The sequence below is a fragment of the Bufo gargarizans genome, chromosome 3 (genome assembly GCF_014858855.1).
Source record: "Bufo gargarizans isolate SCDJY-AF-19 chromosome 3, ASM1485885v1, whole genome shotgun sequence".
Lineage (NCBI taxonomy): Eukaryota > Metazoa > Chordata > Amphibia > Anura > Bufonidae > Bufo > Bufo gargarizans.
This window is the reverse complement of record NC_058082.1, coordinates 99,241,484-99,265,699: the sequence shown is the minus strand read 5'-3', so window position 1 is coordinate 99,265,699 and position 24,216 is coordinate 99,241,484. Positions and strand designations below refer to the sequence as shown.

The window sequence follows — 24,216 nt, the reverse complement described above, 5'->3', positions numbered from 1 at the left end:
CTACCATAGATAGAAGTCAATGAACCACCTCCAGATTAGCTGCTATAAAACGTATCTCTCAATGCTGTTAAATGTAGTACAGTTAAGATGGCTGCCCAATAACCATTTACAGAAAATAAAATTTACTTTCTGGGAAAAATATGCAAAAGCTTTCGTCCAGAAGAAATAAACTACCCCTCTAGTGCCACCTATAGGTGTATACTCTGTTAGTCCGCGTTCATCCTTTTCAAGAACTTGCAAGCAGCCAAACCAGAGAAATTCTCAGGCAATCTAACTTTACAGCAAATCTTGGTTGGCTTACTCTGCACCAAAATGGGAATCTTAAAGTGGTTGTTTGGCCTTAAAAACGACAACCCTAGGGTCCCTGGACATAAAAAGCTCACCTGTCTGCAGTCCCACCATTGCTCCATACCCAGTCACTTCCAGTCTCCACAGGACCAAGAAGTGACTTGGTCTGGTGACTGTTGTGACCCATCAAAAGCCTCAACAGTCACAGCAGTTTGAATGGTACATCGCTGTTGTGACCTAGCATTCAAGTCGCTTTGAATGCTCAGGCCTGTGATTGTCCGTAGCGGTCGTGGGACCGAGCTGCTTCTTGGCCCTGCAGGAATCCAAAGTGGTCAGGAAATGAGCAGCGGTGGGGCTGCGGACAGGTGATTGGGACTTTTTTATGTTCAGAGGGAGAGGACCCCAGGAGTCAGCTCCAAGGCCGGGCAACCCTTTTATGCCATGCCTCCTGCCCAAGCTGGAAAACCCAAAAAGTAGACTAGATGCTATTTTAAGTATATTTGGGCTGTTCTGGCATGTTATCCCCAATGCCAAGAAACCACACCTTAGCGAAACACAAGGACTCACATGCCCAGATACTTACTTAATATTTTATAGTGATTATGTGTTAGTTTTTGATCTCTGTATACAAAAGCCATACCATTTTACGTGTTTTGTGTTGGAGTGGAAATTGGTTTTAAATTTTGATAATATTTTGGTAAGCTCTATGGTCAGGCAGGAACCCATGGCATCATAAATCATAATGTTGTCATTTCGGGTCAGAGGAGCAGTGTTTGGTCCGGGAAATGTGACCATCACACATCGCATTTCCCGGTCTGAACACTCTTGTGTAAAACTAGCCTTTGGCTGGCTATACTGGTTCTCTCTGCTCTCTCTCTCTCTCTCTCTCTCTCCTTCTTTAAAGAGTATCCCCTGTAAAAAGTATTACTGTGGAATAACAATATTGGATATTGAAATATTTATATTCAATATTGCATTTGAATATTTCAACATACTGCAATATAAATACAATGAAAATAATACGTACATTATATTTTCCTCTCTGGTAGCGCCCCCTGCTGTTCATCTTACTGGTCTGCCTTCTCTTGCATTCAATAGTGGACTAACATGCTCAGTAGCTTCCCTGGTGTCTTCCTCCTCTCCATAGTGAGTTCAGGGTGGATTGGCCATAGACCTTAAAGGGAAATGTCCCGGTGGGCCGATGCCCAGAGGGGCGCCTGTGCCCTCCTCACAGCCAGTCAGTGGAAGTTTTTGGGAATTAATTTTGTGCTGTTGTTGGCAGTATTTTGTGATGGGCTGTGGTATTTGGCTCTGTTGGGGTGGTATAATGTGCCACAATATGGTATTACAAGCCATGCTATCTAAATATTTGGAACCCAACTACAAAACAGGGCCACTTTTAGTATTTTTTCCAGGGACACTTTAAGTTACCAGTCTGCCCCTGGGAGTATTACATAACATATGTATCTGGGCAGGGGCATAGCTACCATAGCGGCAGACCATGTAACTGCAATGAGGCCCAGGGTAAGAGGGGGCCCAGTCTTAGTTGGGATCATCTCTTCTACTGGGGGTGAAAACTTGGTCAGGACTCTACCCTCTAAAAGAACAACTTTCAGCAAATGAGGCAGTGGAAAAAATGACCCAAGGGTCATTGAAAGGGGTTTAGGTGGAAACCCTTCTGTCCTGTGTGGGGGGCCTGGTTTGATCGTTGCTTTGGGGCCCTTACTTCTCTATGTACACCACTGCTCTGGAGCTATTTGTAAGCAACTATTTCCTGTGCATGGGGAGGAAATCTTTAATTGTTTTTTAAATATAATCAGTAAAAAGTTTATTTTGTGAGGAAGAAAGCCCTGTAATATGTAATGCATGATACTAACCATCCCAGGGACATTCTATTACTAGGTTGGCTGCAATGGCAGGTTCATTTGTTTTTGACTATTTTATTTCTTTGGAATTCCACATTTAGATAAAAAACAGGATGTAGACCTATCCATTTCCACTAGTCAACCCAAGTAGAATAGATTGATTCAAACAGAAGAAGCTTTTGTGCAGGAGAGCGCCCTGTGTTACCTGTTTCACGGTTTGGCTGTACTCCTCTTGAGATTCAATATCAGGAAGCGGGGTCTGAAAATAACAGAAAATAATCCCCATTAGATTAAAGAAAAGGTGAATAAAAGACTACTGTTTAAAAAAAAAAGGGCAGAAGAGGACTCAGGTGTAACAGTTTCATCTCCTACAGGATGTTCTTAAGAGCAGAACTGATTGTTAACTAGTGTTAATGTGTATCACATATACGGACACAATGGTGAAACAAAGATCTCCTTACATTACTGGAAAACGTGAAAGCCGAATTACAGGAAGAGTGGGAATTTACATTCTGGGGCTGGTGTACACCCTTATATCCTGAGAGCTTGTTCACACCTATTATTAAAGGGGTTGTCCATGATTATAAAAACATGTCTGCTTGCTACCAAAATTGTACCACATCTGCTATAGGCTGTGTGTGGTATTACAGTACATCTCTATTCACTGCAAGGGAGATGAGCAGCAATACCAGTTAAAACCTGTTGACAGGTATGGCACTGTTTCTAGAACAAAACAGGCTTTTTATTTTACTCCCAGACAACCCCTTAAGCCCTTACTGATCAGCCCGAACACATTTAATTTAGGAAGAAAAGGACAATACTGTTTTGAAGAAGACCAGGATCATGGTACTAGGCACCAAACAGCCATAAAACAGCAAACAGGTCCAAGCGAGAATTGCATTAACCTGTAGCTGTCACTCTCAACCCAATTTCTAAAGGATGTATTTCTGGAAATATCTCCCTCTTTACGGCAGCTAACAGTGCAATCCTGGTCTCATTTGAAAACTAAGATTGTCAGCTTCAAAACAAGACCAAGATCTAGCTCAATTATAGCTGAAGATATTAAAGATTAAGGGCTGCTTCACACGAGCGGATGCCGTGCGTGGCATCCGCTCCGTGAAAGAGTGCCAAGACCTGCTGCAGACTGCAGAGGCACGGAGCAGTAACATGACTGTTAATGCTCCGTGCCTCTCTGTGATCTCTTTACTACGAAATCACAGTTGTCACTGTGATTTCGAAGTAAAGAGATCACAGAGAGGCACGGAGCATTAACAGTCATGTTACTGCTCCGTGCCTCTGCAGTCTGCAGCGGGTCTTGGCACTCTTTCACGGAGCGGATGCCACGCACGGCATCCGCTCGTGTGAAGCGGCCCTAAAGCGGATCTGTGATCTCAGCCAGTGTGGAGGAAGAGAGGGTAAACCAGTGAAGGACATGCTGACAGGTTTTAGGCTAGGTCTACACGACGACATTTGTCGCGCAACAAAAAGTCGCGCGACAGATAGGGCGCACGAGTTGTCGCGCGACATTTAGTTGCACCAATGTCGCGCGACAATTTTTATAATGGCAGTCTATGGTGTCGCACTGCAACATGCGACATGTTGCGACTGCGATGCGACAGTCGCAGAAAAATCCATCTCGAATGGATTTTCTGCGACTGTCGCGTCGCAGTCGCAGCATGTCGCATGTTGCATGCGACACCATAGACTGCTATTATAAAAATTGTTGCGCGACATTAGTGCAACTAAATGTCGCGCGACAAATGTCATCGTGTAGACCTAGCCTTAGGGAGGAGAGATGTAGCTCCTCCCTGTATAACGGCACATGTCCCCAGGGTAGGGTACTTGGACTTCAGCGCATGTTATCAGTCCCTAAATCAAAGAGCATACTTGCTCTTTAATTGTCACTCCTTTTTTCCAGAAAAGGAGTGAGTAGATAAGTTTTTGCTCCTCTAACCACCACTCTGCCTAATTAAGACATACAGGAATTATTGATGCCACAAACCAGACGTTTACCAGTGTCCAGACTCCGGATCATAGCAGCAAATAAGTTGCACCAATGATATCTCTTCACACATGAGGCCTTTGCATATTTTTGGCTCAGTTTTACTTAAAAAAAATGACAGTATTTCTTTAAAAAAAGAATTCTGCTAAACTCAAAGAATGAACAAACCTTTGTGGTCAAATAACACCCATGCTAAGCCTCACCCCCAAAACTGTACTTCCTTTGTACCCGTGTATATATGACTGGTAGTTTTTGTTGGGAATGGTGGCAACCCGAGTCACAGAAAACCCAGTAAAAAAAAAAAAAAAAATACAAAGAAATACCAGAATTGCTGTTTCCTTTTCATCTCACCTACCAAAAACCAAATAAAAAGCAATGAAAGCAAAGATACAGACTGTCTACCACAAAGTACATGTGTCTCTCTTACTTTCATCTTTATAGTCTTCATAATCTGAAGCAATAAGTAATGAAAGCAATATAATAAAACAAACCCTAAGGGATTTTCCAGAACTTAGATGTTGATGGGCTATGCTTAGGTCATCAGGATCCGATTGATGGTGTTAACCAGGGTCGTACTGGTCATAGACCTTACAGGGAAATTTCTGGGTGAGCTGATGCCCAGGGGCCCACCTTTGCCATCCTCACGCCCGATCAGTGGAAGTTTTTGGGCATGTATTTTGTGATGGACTGTGGTATTTGGTACATTTGGGGTGGAATAGTGTGCTACAATGTGGTATTGCTGGCCCTGCCTACTTGTGTTGGCCCTGCTTTCCACTAATTTGGAGCCAACTACAAAATGAGGCCACTTTTATTTTTTTTCCAGTGCCACTTTAAGTTCCCAATCTGCCCCTGGTGGTAACCATACAATGGATGGAGCCTGAAGCATACGGTTCCTTCAACTGGGAAGTGGCCATGCTGGAGAACTGCAGCTCAGATCCCATTCAATAAGTATATCCTTTTTTTATTTTTATTTTTATTTATTTATTGTAAAGCCGAGTGCAGTGTAATAGCCATGACACACAATAAAAAGTTCCAACATGATGGAGTTTCACTTCAAACCAAACCTCGAGCAATTCATTTTCTTACCGAGAACTGGAACAATCAGTCACAAACCAGAACAATGCAAGCTGCAAGATCTCGTGTGACCTCAAACCCCTATTGACATCTACACCAACTGCCTACTAAGCTTTTTGTAGACATATAAACTGAAAGGATTATAGCAGGTTTATCTACTTAATCATACTATTTGATAAAAGAAATACTTTAGGAGGATAATCGTCTTCTGTGCTTTTGTTTTCTTGTACCACAACATGGTCAATGACATCTCATACATTATCCATTGGAATCAGCTGAACAAATAGCAGGGGAACTTAGAAAACTCCCCGAAGAGATCCGATGTCAATGAACATACATGAAACCAAGAAAAACCTTTAAAAGATAATGTTTGGTTATGATAGTTGCCTATATTCTTAACCCCAAACCTGCTGGCTAAGAACATTAGATGCCTAAATATGATCAGAAGACATGTAGGCCCAACTTGCCATGGAAGCCAAGAACTAGCCACACCAGTGACAATAGTAAAGATGACATGGCTCTGTTGTGGGGGGGGGGGGGGGGGGACATGTTCCATGGTTTTTGCGGGGCTGCGGAACGTACATTGGTGTGCTGTCTGCATCTTTTGCAGACCTATTGAAAGGAATGGGTCTGCATCTGTTCGGCAAAAAATGCGGATCAGATGCGGACCAAAAATACGGTTGTGTGAATATGCAAATGATTTCAATGCCCAGAGAGGAGTGCTAGACCCCAGCTCTCGGTGCACTGAAGCCTTCAGTTGCATAAAGAATAAAAGTGTTGTTTTGTTTTTTCTCACCCAAACCAATTTACAGAAGACAAGTATAATTTTCATCAGCAGGATCAACCCTACCCGAAAATATGCCTGATTTTACAGGGTTGCTCCTGCTGACAGATGTTCTTTACGTAAGTTGACTTTATTGGTAAATGATTGCGAGTCTGCCATTGTTGTGCCCTTGTGATAGTGTAATGCAGCAGTACATATCTATGTAATATACCTGTCGTACCAGATGTTTGGATTTAGTAAGCCATTACCCGCTGTAATCAGGCGTGCAGCAGAATAATCAGGAAAGAGCAATACAAACATGTAGTCAGGTATTTGAGAACACACCCTGCGCCTGATGTAACTGCCACAGGGATCTGTCACCTTCATAGGCTCTAAATATAAAGGGGCACTCCACACCCCGCACCTTCTCTCTGGCTACACGACAGATATTCGTTCTTCTTATGGCAGTTTATTCGTTTTTATATTAATGATGTCATCATACCAACAACTGGTTTCCACGTTGCCTCCATAGAAAATAAAGGCCGTAACTGAGCCACAAACACGAGACCTTGTCCACATTTCTGTGTCAGTGACATGTACGTTAAAAAAAAAAATCGTACGTGTTTAATCCCTGAAGATGTCCATGAAGGATCCGTGGTTGGTCCGTGTGTCTGTTTTTGCCATCCGTGTGTCATTCGTAATTCATTGACGTTGCTCGGCTGAAAATTAATTTCCAACGAATCTCCTATTAGTCTTCAGTGAAAAACGGACGCACTATGGATGTGTCCGGGATTTTCACAGACACATAGACTTCCTTGGGTGTGCTTGGTCCGCATCACAGATCGAAGTAGTGCATGTCTCCGTGACTAACCCACGGTCATTAAAAAAATACTGAAATGTGAACGGACACATTTAAATCAATGGGTATGTGTGCTGTCTGTGGAAAATGCGGACAGCGCACGTCAGTGAAAAACAGAAACGTGGACGAGACCTTAGGGTCCATTCACACATCCGTAGAATGGGTCTACATCCGTTCCACAATTTTGCGGAATGGGTGCGGGGGGACGGAAAAGATTTGGACAGCACACAGTATGCTGTCCGCATTTGCAGTCCGCGGCTCCGTACTTCTGCTCCGCAGCTCCGTAAAAAAATAGAACATGTCCTATTCTTGTCCGCAGCTGCAGACAAGAATAGGCATTCTCTATTGGGGTGCCGGCGATGTGCGGCGTCAGTGTTTAGCAATTTGCGGACCGTAAAACACTACGGGCGTCTGAATGGAGCCTTAGGTTGTGATTGAACAATAAAATTCTACTTAGTTTTTTTCCTATGATTTTTACCAAAAGCTTTAAATCTCATAATCCTGTTTGAATCTGTCCACAGACTAGACACACGGGTGATACGGGAGCTGGATACATTTATTGCTTGAAGAAGTTATGTCACAAAACATATTCTACAGTTTTCAGACCAGCACCTGGATCGGAATACTTTTGTAATTGCATGGAATAAAAAAAATTGTATAACCAGTGAGCTATTCAATAAAATGTATCTGTATAGTGCCACCTGCTGTTTGTTCTTTTTGGTCGAAGGTGCTCAGTTTACATCTTCAACTGCTTCCAGTCATATGATTTGTTAGAAGCCAGGGCAGTTACACGGAGAGATCTGCAGCAGAAAGGACATGCCCCCCTGAGAATGGACATTAATATTACTGGCTGCAGAACCCGTTTAATTTTAGCTGCTTCCTCTTGTATTTGGACCAGAAAACGTTGGCGATTCATGTCAGAAATGCCTGACTGATCAGAAGATAATATTTGTAGCTCCCAGCGCACAGAACAGTAACAGCAAGGTGCTGCCCCCCGATGCGCTGGTATGAAGCCGCAATCCAACACCTGCCAGCGCAGCAAGACAACTAAACCAGACCGAGTCTCTAGGACCTGGTAAACATGACCCTAGCACATGGCTGACTCTGCCATAGCTGACCTGCAGCTTTACAGCTGGAAAAACAGCAGATCAGATGCTGGAAGAACAGCAGTCACTAAGAGTCAAAGCACATTCAGGTCTCTAAACTCCCAGTTGCACTTCATTATATTGATCTCCCTATATATTATCAAGATCATTCACAAATAAATATGATGTAATTGCTGCATATGTGAGTACCTTCAGATAGGTTGTACTAAGAAACTATGGGAATTTGGGGAATGATGTATCAAAACTGGTGTAAAGTAGAATTGGCTTAGTTTCCCATAACAACCAAAGAAGCTCTGAAAAATGTAAGGTGGGATCTAATTGGTTGCTATGGGCAACTAGGCCAGTGTTCCTTTATTCAAGTTTTTAAAAATCATTGATAAATCAGTGTGATAGGAAGAGAGCTGCTGCAGAAAGAGCGGACCCCCTGAGTTGTGATAGGGAGAGAGCTGCTGCAGAAAGAGCACACACCCTGAGTTGTAATAGGGACAGAGAGCTGCTGCAGAAAGAGCGGACCCCCTGAGTTGTGAAAGGGAGAGAGCTGCTGCAGAAAGAGCGGACCCCCTGAGTTGTAATAGGGACAGAGAGCTGCTGCAGAAAGAGCACACCCCCTGAGTTGTGATAGGGAGAGAGCTGCTGCAGAAAGAGCGGACCCCCTGAGTTGTGATAGGGACAGAGAGCTGCTGCAGAAAGAGTGGACCCCCTGAGTTGTGATAGGGAGAGAGCTGCTGCAGAAAGAGCGGACCCTCTGAGTTGTGATAGGGAGAGAGCTGCTGCAGAAAGAGCACACCCCCTGAGTTGTGATAGGGAGAGAGCTGCTGCAGAAAGAGCACACTCCCTGAGTTGTGATAGGGACAGAGAGCTGCTGCAGAAAGAGCGGACCCCCTGAGTTGTGATAGGGAGAGAGCTGCTGCAGAAAGAGCGGACCCTCTGAGTTGTGATAGGGAGAGAGCTGCTGCAGAAAGAGCACACCCCCTGAGTTGTGATAGGGAGAGAGCTGCAGCAGAAAGAGCACACCCCCTGAGTTGTGATAGGGAGAGAGCTGCTGCAGAAAGAGCGGACCCCCTGAGTTGGGATAGGGAGAGAGCTGTTGCAGAAAGAGCGGACCCCCTGAGTTGTGATAGGGAGAGAGAGCTGCTGCAGAAAGAGCGGACCCCCTGAGTTGTGATAGGGAGAGAGCTGCTGCAGAAAGAGCGGACCCCCTGAGTTGGGATAGGGAGAGAGCTGCAGCAGAAAGAGCGGACCCTCTGACTTGTGATAGGGAGAGAGCTGCTGCAGAAAGAGCGGACCCCCTGAGTTGGGATAGGGAGAGAGCTGCTGCAGAAAGAGCACACCCCCTGAGTTGTGATAGGGAGAGAGCTGCTGCAGAAAGAGAGGACCCCCTGAGTTGGGATAGGGAGAAAGCTGCAGCAGAAAGAGCGGACCCCCTGAGTTGTGATAGGGAGAGAGCCGCTGCAGAAAGAGCGGACCCCCTGAGTTGTGATAGGGAAAGAGAGCTGCTGCAGAAAGAGCGGACCCCCTGAGTTGGGATAGGGAGAGAGCTGCTGCAGAAAGAGCGGACCCCTGAGTTGGGATAGGGAGAGAGCTGCTGCAGAAAGAGCGGACCCCCTGAGTAGGGATAGGGAGAGAGCTGCTGCAGAAAGAGGGGACCCCCTGAGTTGGGATAGGGAGAGAGCTGCTGCAGAAAGAGCGGACCCCCTGAGTTGGGATAGGGAGAGAGCTGCTGCAGAAAGAGCGGACCCCCTGAGTTGGGATAGGGAGAGAGCTGCTGCAGAAAGAGCGGACCCCCTGAGTTGGGATAGGGAGAGAGCTGCTGCAGAAAGAGCGGACCCCCTGAGTTGGGATAGGGAGAGAGCTGCTGCAGAAAGAGCACACACCCTGAGTTGTGATAGGGAGAGAGAGATGCTGCAGAAAGAGCGGACCCCCTGAGTAGGGATAGGGAGAGAGTTGCAGCAGAAAGAGCGGACCCCCTGAGTTGTGATAGGGAGAGAGCTGCTGCAGAAAGAGGGGACCCCCTGAGTTGTGATAGGGAGAGAGCTACAGCAGAAAGAGCACACCAGAGCTGCAGCAGGAAGGACATGCCCGTTGAGCTGTCATAGGATGAGAGTTGTAGCAGAAAGGGCAATCTCCATGTGCTGTAATAGGGAGAGAGCTGTGATAAGGAGTAAGGGGAGCACTGCAGCAGAAAGGACCCCCCCAGCTGTAAATAAAACTAGCACAGTAATTGGAGAAATGAATGGGAAGATCCAGGTGAGGTACAGGGCTGGCTGTAGCTTTGTTAGGAAGAGATTGCCATGTACTATGTAATGTCTGATTTTGTTACATTCATCATGTGATAATCCCTTTAGGCACCTGTATAAGGATTAGCATGTGAACGGATACCTATGGGCGAGTTATATGGCAGCAGCCGACCCAGCTGGCAGGGAATGCTATACTTACTGGTGGTTAATTATTACTCCTTTCATTGTCAATATTATTCTAGAACTGTAGCATGGCGTCACAGGAAAACCTGCTCAGTGGCATTCTGGGTGATACCCATCTCTCCTCCGCTTTGCTACTTTTCGGCTGGCATGCAATCAATAATAACTGGTCAATCTGAAGTGGTTTCACTGGCACTGATGTAACGGTGGATCTAAGGTTATGTTGAGGACAAGGAGCTGGGATGTGCTAGGTGAAGGAGCTGAGATTTCATCCTAACGTAGGCACATTATAAAGGGCATCTGTCAGCAGATCTGTACCTATGACACTGGCTGACCTGTTACATGTGCGCTTGGCAGCTGAAGGCATCTGTGTTGGTCCCATGTTCATATGTGCCCACATTCCTGAGAAAAATGAGGTTTTAATATATGCAAATGAGCAGCTAGGAGCAATGGGGGCGTTGCTATTACACCTAGAGGCTCTGCTCTCTCTGCAACTGCCGTGGACCTCTGTGCTTTGATTGACAGGACAGGCAGTGAAAATGTCATCATGTCAATCAAAGTGCAGAGGGTGCGGCAGTTGCAGAGAGAGCAGAGCCCCCGTTGCTCCTAGAGGCTCATTTGCATATACTAAAACATAATTTTTCTCAGCAATGCGGGCACATATGGACATGGATTAATTAAATTTATATCGTGGCTCACCCGTATCTGCCAATATGGTGAAGGTGCACTGTTTTTTGGATGAATCACCTATTCATCCAATATAAAAGGCAAATAAAATGTAAATAAAAAACAGGCACTCACCAGCTGGTATGTCTATAGTAGATAGTTTATGCTCATAAAAAATCACATATAAAACATATAATATATATCTTAAAATACTAAACAATGTAAAGATTATACTGAGGTCCGGGATCCAATTACATATACAACTTCATAGATGGATAACAATGGGTTGTATAGAGATCAAACTGTGCAAGAATTAAAATCATATACGATGTGCTATAACCTAAGAATACAGTGTCAAGTGACTGTAAAATAATAATGGGACGCCCCATTCACTAAACCCGATCTTTAGTTACAAACTAACCCATACCTTGTAGTACTGTGAGTGTGGACTCTGCACGCTGGTGCAATTGGAGGATTTGCATTACTATAGCAGCGCTATTGGATACAGCTTGTATGCAAAAACTAACCACTCTATAAGAAGATATCAAATTATTGCAAGATCTTTTCACAAGTCTTTATCACAAGTTTATTTTCCTTTAAAAATTTTTGCAGGAGGACTTCTGTACAGGAGAACTGCACTTTCCCCACAGAACACTTATATATATTATTATTTTACAGTCACTTGACACTGTATTCTTAGGTTATAGCACATCGTATATGATTTTAATTCTTGCACAGTTTGATCTCTATACAACCCATTGTTATCCATCTATGAAGTTGTATATGTAATTGGATCCCGGACCTCAGTATAATCTTTACATTGTTTAGTATTTTAAGATATATATTATATGTTTTATATGTGATTTTTAATGAGCAGAAACTATCTACTATAGACATACCAGCTGGTGAGTGCCTGTTTTTTTATTTACATATGAACATGGGACCAATGCAGATGCCTTCAGCTGCTAAGCGCTCATGTAACAGGTCAGACAGTGTCATAGGTGCAAATCTGCTGACAGATGCCCTTTAATTAAATGAGTTAATGGCTGCTCTACCAAAGGCTGGGACCCCACTGTTCGGGGCAGCAGGGTAGGCCACAACCTTTTTTTCCAACACATCCACCATCTCTGTAAGTAGAAAACACCAGCAAGTTACATGTTACATATATGTGGCAGCCATAGGTCCTTTAAATATGTGTATGATTCCCACCACATCTCAGCTCCATCATACGGACATGTGCATGATTCCCACCACATCACAGCTCCATCATACGGACATGTGCATGATTCCTACAGCATCACAGCTCCATCATACAGACATGTGCATGATTCCTACAGCATCACAGCTCCATCATACAGACATGTGCATGATTCCCACCACATCACAGCTCCATCATACGGACATGTGCATGATTCCCACCACATCACAGCTCCATCATACAGACATGTGCATGATTCCCACCACATCACAGCTCCATCATACGGACATGTGCATGATTCCCACCACATCACAGCTCCATCATACAGCCGTGTGCATGATTCCCACCACATCACAGCTCCATCATACGGACATGTGCATGATTCCCACTGCATCACAGCTCCATCATACAGCCGTGTGCATGATTCCCACCACATCACAGCTCCATCATATGGACATGTGCATGATTCCCACCACATCACAGCTCCATCATACGGACATGTGCATGATTCCCACCACATCACAGCTCCATCATACAGACATGTGCATGATTCCCACCACATCACAGCTCCATCATACAGACATGTGCATGATTCCTACAGCATCACAGCTCCATCATACAGACATGTGCATGATTCCTACAGCATCACAGCTCCATCATACAGACATGTGCATGATTCCCACCACATCACAGCTCCATCATACAGACATGTGCATGATTCCTACAGCATCACAGCTCCATCATACAGACATGTGCATGATTCCCACCACATCACAGCTCCATCACACAGCCGTGTGCATGATTCCCACCACATCACAACTCCATCATACGGACATGTGCATGATTCCCACTGCAGCACAGCTCCATCACACAGACATGTGCATGATTCCCACCACATCTCAGCTCCATCATACGGACATGTGCATGATTCCCACTGCATCACAGCTCCATCATACAGCCGTGTGCATGATTCCCACCACATCACAGCTCCATCATACAGCCGCGTGCATGACTCCCACCACATCACAGCTCCATCATACGGACATTACGGCTCCATCATTCGGACATGTCCATGATTCCCACCACATTACAGCTCCATCATACATTCATGCACACGATGCAATGCTTGAAGGCACATGACAAACCGTCTGCCAAGTTTTAGCAATGGCAATATAGAAAGCCACATTTTTTGATTCCTTATTTAATACAATGGATCCACGTCGGCTTCATTGTAATTTTTCTGTTTTCAATATTATTGTTAATTTGTCTTAGCGTTAAAGGGACACAAACATCAGAAAATATCTCATATTAACAGTCTATTTATGAAAATTCTATGCAATATTTTTACAAAAAAATGTGGTGGATGGTTTACAGTTTATTGAAGTCATGTATTGTGCGTATTCTACGTTGTGTCCTGGTTCTTTATCTTCCTCCATTGTCTGGACTTTCCACTCAGTCAGACCATCACTGCACCCCCTGTAGTGACTCAATTAGAGCATCACACATTACACTGATAAGTGCAAAGCTCTTCTGTGGGCATCTTTATCTAGGCCTAATATAGAACAATACAGCTGTCATACTGTTATGCAAATTCTACAATCAACTATTTTACTAGCAGATAACATCCTCCCTCACAGCAGCAGTCAATTAACAATAGCCTATAATTTTTTCTCTCTGTGCTGACTGCTACAGAAGGACAATATGTTGTATTTCATTTTCAGTGGTATAGTACGGCCAAAATGAAAAAGAAAAACGGGCAAATATTGCAAAAACATATGTTCTATGAATATTGAATTTTAAAAATACTCCTTTCTGATAAAAGTTTCCATTTTAAAGTCATGTGAATATACAGATGTACCCAGAATTATTTTGATACCAGCTGTGCTAAAATGGCCACTTTATACCCTTCCCAACATCCATTGTACATGTCTGGTGGATGTCGGGTCTTTAAAGATGGCGTCTGCTCCGCTTCTGTTTCAGATGTGACCACGAGATCTAAGAGGCCTAAAACACGAAAGTGTGTGCTTCCCAGGCTAGAACGCCTTCCCCGGGCGGAGGATGGGGAAGGCAATCCATGTAAGTAATGATCAGAGCCTGTATTAGGCTTCTAGGCTCATTACTTGCATATTACAACTCAGGCCAGCAGGTGGCAGCACTGAATTGTATCATAGTGGTTTCTGTATAGGTTAATGGGAAAATTCCTTTACTCTATATAAATTTCAATCTGATAATTGCATGTTGAGGTCCTAAAAAAAAAGTAAGAATTAAAAAAAAAATATATATATATACAGGGAGTGCAGAATTATTAGGCAAATGAGTATTTTGACCACATCATCCTCTTTATGCATGTTGTCTTACTCCAAGCTGTATAGGCTCGAAAGCCTACTACCAATTAAGCATATTAGGTGATGTGCAGCTCTGTAATGAGAAGGGGTGTGGTCTAATGACATCAATACCCTATATCAGGTGTGCATAATTATTAGGCAACTTCCTTTCCTTTGGCAAAATGGGTCAAAAGAAGGACTTGACTGGCTCAGAAAAGTCAAAAATAGTGAGATATCTTGCAGAGGGATGCAGCACTCTTAAAATTGCAAAGCTTCTGAAGCGTGATCATCGAACAATCAAGCGTTTCATTCAAAATAGTCAACAGGGTCGCAAGAAGCGTGTGGAAAAACCAAGGCGCAAAATAACTGCCCATGAACTGAGAAAAGTCAAGCGTGCAGCTGCCAAGATGCCACTTGCCACCAGTTTGGCCATATTTCAGAGCTGCAACATCACTGGAGTGCCCAAAAGCACAAGGTGTGCAATACTCAGAGACATGGCCAAGGTAAGAAAGGCTGAAAGACGACCACCACTGAACAAGACACACAAGCTGAAACGTCAAGACTGGGCCAAGAAATATCTCAAGACTGATTTTTCTAAGGTTTTATGGACTGATGAAATGAGAGTGAGTCTTGATGGGCCAGATGGATGGGCCCGTGACTGGATTGGTAAAGGGCAGAGAGCTCCAGTCCGACTCAGACGCCAGCAAGGTGGAGGTGGAGTACTGGTTTGGGCTGGTATCATCAAAGATGAGCTTGTGGGGCCTTTTCAGGTTGAGGATGGAGTCAAGCTCAACTCCCAGTCCTACTGCCAGTTTCTGGAAGACACCTTCTTCAAGCAGTGGTACAGGAAGAAGTCTGCATCCTTCAAGAAAAACATGATTTTCATGCAGGACAATGCTCCATCCCACGCGTCCAAGTACTCCACAGCGTGGCTGGCAAGAAAGGGTATAAAAGAAGAAAATCTAATGACATGGCCTCCTTGTTCACCTGATCTGAACCCCATTGAGAACCTGTGGTCCATCATCAAATGTGAGATTTACAAGGAGGGAAAACAGTACACCTCTCTGAACAGTGTCTGGGAGGCTGTGGTTGCTGCTGCACGCAATGTTGATGGTGAACAGATCAAAACACTGACAGAATCCATGGATGGCAGGCTCTTGAGTGTCCTTGCAAAGAAAGGTGGCTATATTGGTTCACTGATTTGTTTTTGTTTTGTTTTTGAATGTCAGAAATGTATATTTGTGAATGTTGAGATGTTATATTGGTTTCACTGGTAAAAATAAATAATTGAAATGGGTATATATTTGTTTTTTGTTTCGTTGCCTAATAATTATGCACAGTAATAGTCACCTGCACACGCAGATATCCCCCTAAAATAGCAAAACTAAAAACAAACTAAAAACTACTTCCAAAAATATTCAGCTTTGATATTAATGAGTTTTTTGGGTTCATTGAGAACATGGTTGTTGTTCAATAATAAAATTAATCCTCAAAAATACAACTTGCCTAATAATTCTGCACTCCCTGTATACATAAATTTTTTTAAAAATATATAAAAATTCAAATTAACCCCAAATTAACCCTCTTCTTACACAACCCAGAATGGTATTAATAAAAACTACAGATCGAACAACAAAATAAAAAAAATGTAAGTTTTTTTTATGTATTAAAACACAAGAAAAACTATACAAATGTGGTATCACCGTAATAGTACTGAATTGGAAAATGAAGAACACAAGTCAGTTTTACTGCATAGTGAACACCGTAAAAACAAAGCCCATAAAACTGTGGCGGAATTGCACTTTTTTTCCAATTCCACCCAATTTGGACTTTTTTTCCAGCCTCCTACTACATTGTAAGCAATATTAAATGGTGCTAATATAAAGAACAATTTGTTCTTTCAGAAAACAAGTCCTTATATGGCTGAACGGAAAAATAAAAAAAGTTATGCTCCAGGAAAGAAGGTAGCGAAAAATAAAAACGCAAAAACAGAAAATTTCTGTGTCAGGAAAGGGATAAGGTAATTTGTTGTATTACTGTGACTGTCACTGTGTTTTTTGTATTGAGCTAGTCTAAATATTGGTCGAATATAGGTTAAAAGTTGAATACCAGGAGAATGCCAGGAAATGCTGTTTAGGTTTATTCCAAAGTCAATCCAGTTGGTTAAAACAGCGATTCAACACCCACTGCGGCAACAATTCAATCTATCTGTATTATTTATAGCACCAGAAGATGTAATGGATTAATATTGTCCAGCTGCGTTTTCAGAACAACTTTCGACTCTAGGAGAGTCTTTAGGATTTCCCATTGCAAGCTTTACTCCCAGCTGGACAGTAATATTAGTCTGTGTTTATTATGAAATAAACTGCATTCCAAGAATTAGGCTACTTTCACACTAGGGTTAACATTTTCACAATATTTTACACAATAAAAAACGGATCCGTCCCCCATTGACTTTCAATGGAGTTCATGACGGATCTATCTTGGCTATGTTAAAGATAATACAACCGGATCCATTCATAACGGATGCAGATGGTTGTATTATCAGTAACGGAAGTGTTTTTACTGAACCCTGCCGGATCCAGCAAAAACTCTAGTGTGAAAGTAGCCTAAGAAAAATGCAGCGGTTATGAGAAAATTTTCAAAGACATGGTGCAATATTTTACTGGACAGACATACCTACATATGCAGTGTGTATATCACTGTTACCTTAGCAATTCCTTCATATTGACCTTACACAAGATTTTTCACCTCAGTAAAAGAACACTAAACCTAGAATATAAATGGATTCCAAATCACCACAGCACATTCCTGATGTGACAATGGATGGTGTACTGGGGGTTCTCCTCCCAGAATTGGATCAGGGCATCAGTGAGTTCCTGGACAGTCTGTGGCACAACTTTGCGGCATGAGATACACTAATATAAAATATCCCAGAGGTTCTTAACTGGATTCAGGTCTGGGGAACGTGAGGGTCACTTAATGGTACCAAGGCTTTTATCATCCAGGAACTGCCCACACACTTTGGCCACATGAGGCCTGGCATTGTCCTACACCAGGAGAAACCCAGGTCCCACTGCACCAGTGTATGGTCTGAGAATGGCTCTGAGGATCTCATCCAGGTACCTGAAAGCAAACAGTACATCAAGGCTTAACAAATGAAGGTACGTCGGTGTATGCCAAGAAAAGGATCTCAGTCCAACAAGCCCCAACAAATTGTAATCCAAAAAAAACTAAGAACAGTCCTGGCAACTTTGGGGATCATGTGGAGGTTTGTGTGACCCTCCAAGGATATGCCTTCCCAGACCATCACTGGCCCACCACCAAACTGGTGATACCTGATGATATTGCAGCAGGATTCACCAGTGTATCTCCAGACTTGTTCATGTGTCTCATTTGTGTTCAGTGTGAACCTACTCTCAACTGTGTTGAGTACATGGCGTCAACTACTGATCTGCTAATGCTGGTGTTCTCTGGTGAATGTCAATTGAGCTGCACGGTGCTGGGCTGTGCACACAGGTCTACTACAGGGTGTCGGACCCTCCTAACGCCCTCATGGAGTCTGTTCCAGTTTGGTCAGAAACACTCAGACCAGTAGCACACTAGAGGTTATTTTATAGGGCTCTAGCAGTGCTCCTCCTATTCCTTTCTGTAGAAAGGAACAGATACCAATTCTGATGCTGGATTGATGCACTTCTACAGTCTTTTCCAGCTCTCCTTGTGTTACAGCCTATCTCCACGCTGTTCAGATGGTACTGGGAGACAAAGCAAACCTTCTTGTGATAACACGTATGGATGTACCATCCTGGAAGAGAAGGACTACCTGTGCAAACTGATTGGGCTGCCGATTCCACCTCATGTTACCAGTAGTGACAAGGACACTAGCAAAATGCAAAACAAGAGAAGAATCAGTCAGGAATGATAAGGAGAGAGTAATTCTCTGTAGCCACCACCTGCAAAACCATTCTCTTCTTGAGGGTTGTCTTGCTGTTGCCTCTCCAGGCAATCTGGCCAGATTTATATCCTGAAATTTAAGTGACCTGAGGTTACATTTCTTTCTTATTGAGTGTGCCTTAAATGGCATGAGGAGTCTTCTAGGCTGTGGCGAAACCAACCGCGCCACTGGGTTTCGGAGAGGGCTGTTTAAAAGCCTCTTGCCTCAGGATTATGGCCCATAGTAACTTTAAAGGAGAAGACAGACCGGCCGCACAGCTTAAATCTGTCTGTGGAATTGTATTTTATGTTATTATGCGTTCGGTTAAATTGTATGTTATGTGAGGGCACCCAGATAGCTAATATTGTATTTGTGTATTCTGAGTGCCATTCACCTAATGATATGCACTCAGACTTGAGCTATCTGGGGATATGTTAAATGTCTGTGTTTGCTGTGGGGGTGTGCCATTGTGTGTTTAAATGGTGATGTCTGTCCTGTTGTCTCCACATGTGTATTGGTGATCTCCCTTTGTCCTGAGAGATAATTGGATTGCCTTCGGTTGTCTCCGGGACAGAGAGGAGGAAACCATGATGCATTGTGGGGATATGTTGTATCTGTCCTGTGTCGCAGTCTCCCTTCTGGTCCTCTGGGGGCGTAAACAATTGGTTGCTGTATTTACATTGTATGTGTTGTAAATTACTGATTGGTTGTATTTCAAAACCCTGTGGGCGGACCTGTATTTGCAACAACTGTAAAAAAAAACAGGCTGGGTGTGCCATCACGTCAGACCACTGCTGACCCTCAACACGGAGCCTTGTCTCGTTATTGGGGGGATTCCCTGTATGCTGTTAGAGACTGATTGCCAGGAGTGTAAGCCGATTGTATGCTTTTCCTGTTCGTCTGCCAGCAGCTATTCGCGAGGTTCCAGTTTGGAGTGCTATTTTGTATCCAGTTCGGGAGGTTGGTGTTCTGCAGTAGCTGTGCCTGTCTCTCAGAAAGGGGCATATCGCCTAAACGGATTTTAACCCCTTGTCTGCGGAAACGGTCCGTTACATAGGCCATGCACACTCCTCTGGAATTCTGGGAAGAGGGTATGCAGCTTCAAAGTATTCATTTGCATACCCTCTTTTGGGGTTACACTGTGATGCTTAAGTGTTTCCTTATAATTTGTTTTGTTTTGGAGCATTGTAGATAAGCTGGATACTTTGATGTTCCAAACTGGATATTGATCACACAGTTCATACACTAGGATTCTGAAAGCCTGGCCTGGCAGATAAGAGACATATGTGCGATCGGCTCGGCCAAACAAGCATCTGGCTCGGCCAGACTTCCCTGGCAGCAGCTTTTTTTCTTCCCCCAAAAAAGGATTGGGCAGCTGAAATCCAACTGCCTGATCCATATCTCCCCAAATATCTGCTGTTGGGTGAGAGTTGGGAGAACCCATAAACATTAGATGGTTGGCCAATGTGACCAAAACTGGTGTATTCAGCCGACATCTGTCTAATGTGCATGGCCAGCTTTATACTGCACCATTCTGGTGATAATGGATCGTCTTCTGATTTGTGAAGTGTACAGTAATTGCACTGCTGTCCGTGCACCGATTCAGACCAATAAATTCATCGATGACCACAAGTAAACACAGAAACAGCAGATGTCACAGTGCTAAGAACATACTGGTGGTTTTGGTTGTTTCATGAAAGGTCTCCATGCCAACCAGTCACATGACAGAAATCAGAAGAAAACATGTTGTCATTAGAACCAGGGAGTCATGGCAGTCTCAAACTTTAAGCCTGTGACTTCAAGAAAGTATATCTCCATGTAGAAGTGAGATATTAGAAAAGTTTTCACATGCATTTTGAGGGGTATTTCATAATTTTTCTTTCAGGAACGGACAATTTCATGTAATTTTTCATGTAATGTCATCAGTGACAGTTGCCTATTTTTAGATTAATGTACATAGTTTATTTGAAACTGTGTTACTAAATTACTATAAAGCCGTAATTGTGTTCTCAAGTTCACGCCCTTTCCTTCTAATAGTCTGTGAACTCCTTTAATTTCAACCATTATTAGAGCCACCAAATACTTAACAGCTGTTTAAATATTATTAAAGGAAGTGCTAGTATGTCACAAAAATATCCTCTGTCATTGCAAAGTACATGTTCCTCTACAGAACAGAGTGTGGAACATTACAAATAACGAATGTGATAATAGTGGAGTAGACCCTCAAATTATGGGTTACGTCTGTGGTTCCAAAATTACAGAGAATATCTTCTATTGGCGATAGAATTTCTGTCCAAAATGTTACTTGGTTAGTAGTTCTTAAAGGGAGTGTGTCACCATGAAACCAGGTCCAGTGACCTGGTGGTCACACAGGCTGTAAATGGAAGAAATTGCTAATTTGTACTGCCCTAGACTCAGTTGTTACCGGTGGGATCTATAGGGCTGCTAGTGTGTAGCCAGCAGTTGGAGTCGGAGTAGCTGGTATCTGAGAGAAAAGCAGCAGATAGGGTTAAAGCAGCCCTGTAAGCTAAGAGGTACCAGAAAAGCTACTGTAAACCTGTGACAGCCTCTGAGAGAAAGGAGCATTGAACTTTGCAGAAGGTTGAGGGCCATTACAAAAGGGAGAGCGCATGACTAAAAATGCCGGTGCAAGGTAAAGCATGTATTGAGGCTGTAGAGTTCACTGCATTTGGTTGGAGAGAAGATTCAGGTACCCTGCCATACTACTTAAACAGAATGGCCATTTGTTAAAGTCTAAACCCTGCAGTTTGGCATAGTAGAGCTATACTTATAGTGTGGATTTATCAAGAGAGAGAGAATTTGTACCCCTTAGCCAAATTGGGAGGTTTGTTTGAATGAATTGGAAAGAGAACCAGAGAGGTACTCTTTGTATGACCTATATCCCCATGAGTAGCCTTCGGAAAACTGTGCACAACATGGAAATACTGAACATATCTGTTTTATCTGCCTCAGTAACCACAAAACTGGCTTCATCATTGCCTTTTCTCTCCAACCTGTACTGCCATATCATTGACCCTTTCTGCAGTATTTCAAGGGAGCCCTGCCTTTCACACCAAAACCCATACACAAAAAAGGCACCCCACCTCCCACTAGACAGGAGGTCCCAAACTCAGGTGTGCTCCAAGGGGAAGAAAAGGGTGTTCTGCTGCCATCACTGCACAGCCCAGGGAGCACCAGAGTGAGTACTGCTACCCTGACTACTACTACTGCTAACCTCCCCACCACTACGCGCCTGTCCTCTCCCCCTCTCTCTTCCTGGGCTGTCTGCACATGGTACAATGTCTTGTAGGACTAACTCAGTTGAATGTAATGATACCTTACACCTAGCCATCTGTTGCTTCATTGTGGAGAAAAAGTGCTTTTTAATCCATATGCAAGTGGTTAGTTAAGTGCACCGAGAGCATACCCAAAACAATCGGTGCACCCTTTCTCCTCCTTCTTCCTCTGCCAGTCCCTCCTACTACTTCTTGATTGACAGCGCGGGTTCCTGCATAGTCATCTTGAATGTAGTGACTGGGACCAGCACTGCAGTAACCAGCTGAGTCCACTACACAATGGAGGAACCTATGTAGCATCAGTACTGGAGCTACTCAGGAGTAGCAGATCTGTGAGGGTATGGGGAGTCAGACCCCTGCTGATCAGATCTTGATGGCCTATCCTAACAATAGACCATCTATATAAAAATCCTGGAAAACCCCTTTAATAACACGTGCACACAATATTGTATTTTTGCCATATTTTCCACCCCCATAAAGGCTAAAATCCGCATTGAAAATATATACAATGAACTTGCCGTGGAATTCAAAATCTTCACCGTAGTTCAATATACTGTACAAGTGGAAAATTTACGCAATGTATAGATGAGATTCTGAAAATGTAATCTACTTATCTGGGTCTGTATAACGCTAAAGGGTTGACACGCAAGAATTTGCAAATTGGCAGGAAATATGCAACGTGTGCAAGCGGCCTAAAAGTTACAGACTAGCCGCCTATGGGTGACACTACAGGGACAGTATTATTCTTTCAGTAGATGCTTTCAGAGATAGTCAGGTTTCAGATTTACAGTATCCCAATCTTCAGAACAATTAGCTCTGTTATAACCGAGGACTTTAACGACCCTCATATCCCCTAGTACAGTAAATGGTTGCTCTTGAACAGTGTAAATCCGACATTATTTAGAAAAAAACGTCCAGGTCATTCATCTAATCCAGTTGGACAAGTCTGAAATGTCACCTTTAGGTGATGCCACATAAGTGGTAATTACTATTCATTACATCAATTATAGTAATTACCTTGCAAACAATTAGCTACAGCACACCTCATGGCAGATGAGTAAAGGCCCCTTTACATTGGCCGAGTATCGGGGAGGTAATCGCTAACAAGCCTTCAAAGGAATACTTGTTAGCGATTAGCTGGCGGTGTAAAGGTGCCGCCGATAAACTGGTGAAGAAGCAAATTGCATGTTCATAGGTTGATATGATTGTTGGTGCGGTCACCTAAGTCGTTGTTTGCCGGCAGCAGATTGTGCCGTCTAAACAGCCTCTGCTGCCAGCAAATAATGATTCTGTATGGGAATGAGTGATGGCATTAGTGATCATTCCTCCCCGTACTGTGGAGGAGATTGCTACATGTAGAGGTCTTCTTCACTGATGAGAATTATCTGCTCAATTGAGCAGTGTAAAATGGCCTTAAAATACATGAGCTAGTGACCCAAGGGTTCTCCCCAGGATCTATTTTAGGGTCCCGAGATTTTGAGCTACATATTCCTTTATATTCAGCTATACATTCAACCATACCATTAAAGAGGACCTTTCACCTCTCCTGACCATGTAATAACAATTCTGGGGCATCTATTCTTATGGCTCTATGTTCTGCCATTCCTCATATTTCCATTAGAAGTTATGAATGAATTGCCAGCAGGTTGTAGTAAGGGTACAGATGGGTGTTACCATTTTTTTTTTTTTTTTTGGGGGGGGGGGGGTCCCTGCACAGTCTGACACTAGGAGCACTGATTGAAAAGATTAAGACACACCATGTACTGGTAAATACCCAGCAGTACCCTTACTGCAGACCCTAGCAGGAATAATACAGGAATGGTACAGCACAGTCAAAAGAATAGATGTTCCAGAATTAGTATCACATGGGAAATGCAAGTAGTTGCTAAAACTGACATGTCAGGAGAGGAGACAGGTCCTCTTTAAATCATAGATTATCTCTTGACAATATAAATCAGAAGTACTATATTAAATGAGTACAGCATCTCCAAAACAGAAGGTCTTGTGGTCTTGTGAAGTTCTTGGTATAAAGTGGTCCAAGGAAGGACAATGGGTGAACCAGCGATAGGGTCAAAGACACCGAAGGCCACTGATTGATGTGTGTAGGGAGCAAAGGTTAGCCTGTCTGCTCCGGGCAATGGTCTGCAGGGAAACCTTGGGTCCTGACACTCATTTAGTTTGTAAAATATTTTATTGCATAAAGAATAAAGGATGTCATCATCTTAGACATGTATGGTACATCAAATCGTTTCCCAACATTGCTTGTCAAGAATCCGACATTTACATGGAGAATTTTGCATCGTTTTACAACACATAAAACAAAATCAACAAAGAAAAGCGACAATGAATGAAAAGCGCATGTATGCAAAGTCTTTCTAGTTATGTCCATTTAAATACTGTTATGCATCTGGTGTCTGAAAAACC

General features: G+C 43.3%; 1 protein-coding gene across 2 annotated transcripts in view; it reads right to left on the bottom strand.

The window, feature by feature from the left end:
- Positions 1-24,216, bottom strand: part of RAPGEF3 (Rap guanine nucleotide exchange factor 3) — a 101,727-nt gene that overhangs the window by 57,576 nt on the left and 19,935 nt on the right. For both annotated transcript variants that reach the window (XM_044284533.1, XM_044284534.1), the window contains one exon: positions 2,359-2,412. In XM_044284533.1, the coding sequence (XP_044140468.1) occupies positions 2,359-2,412 (54 nt within the window). The remainder of the gene's footprint in view (positions 1-2,358; positions 2,413-24,216) is intronic.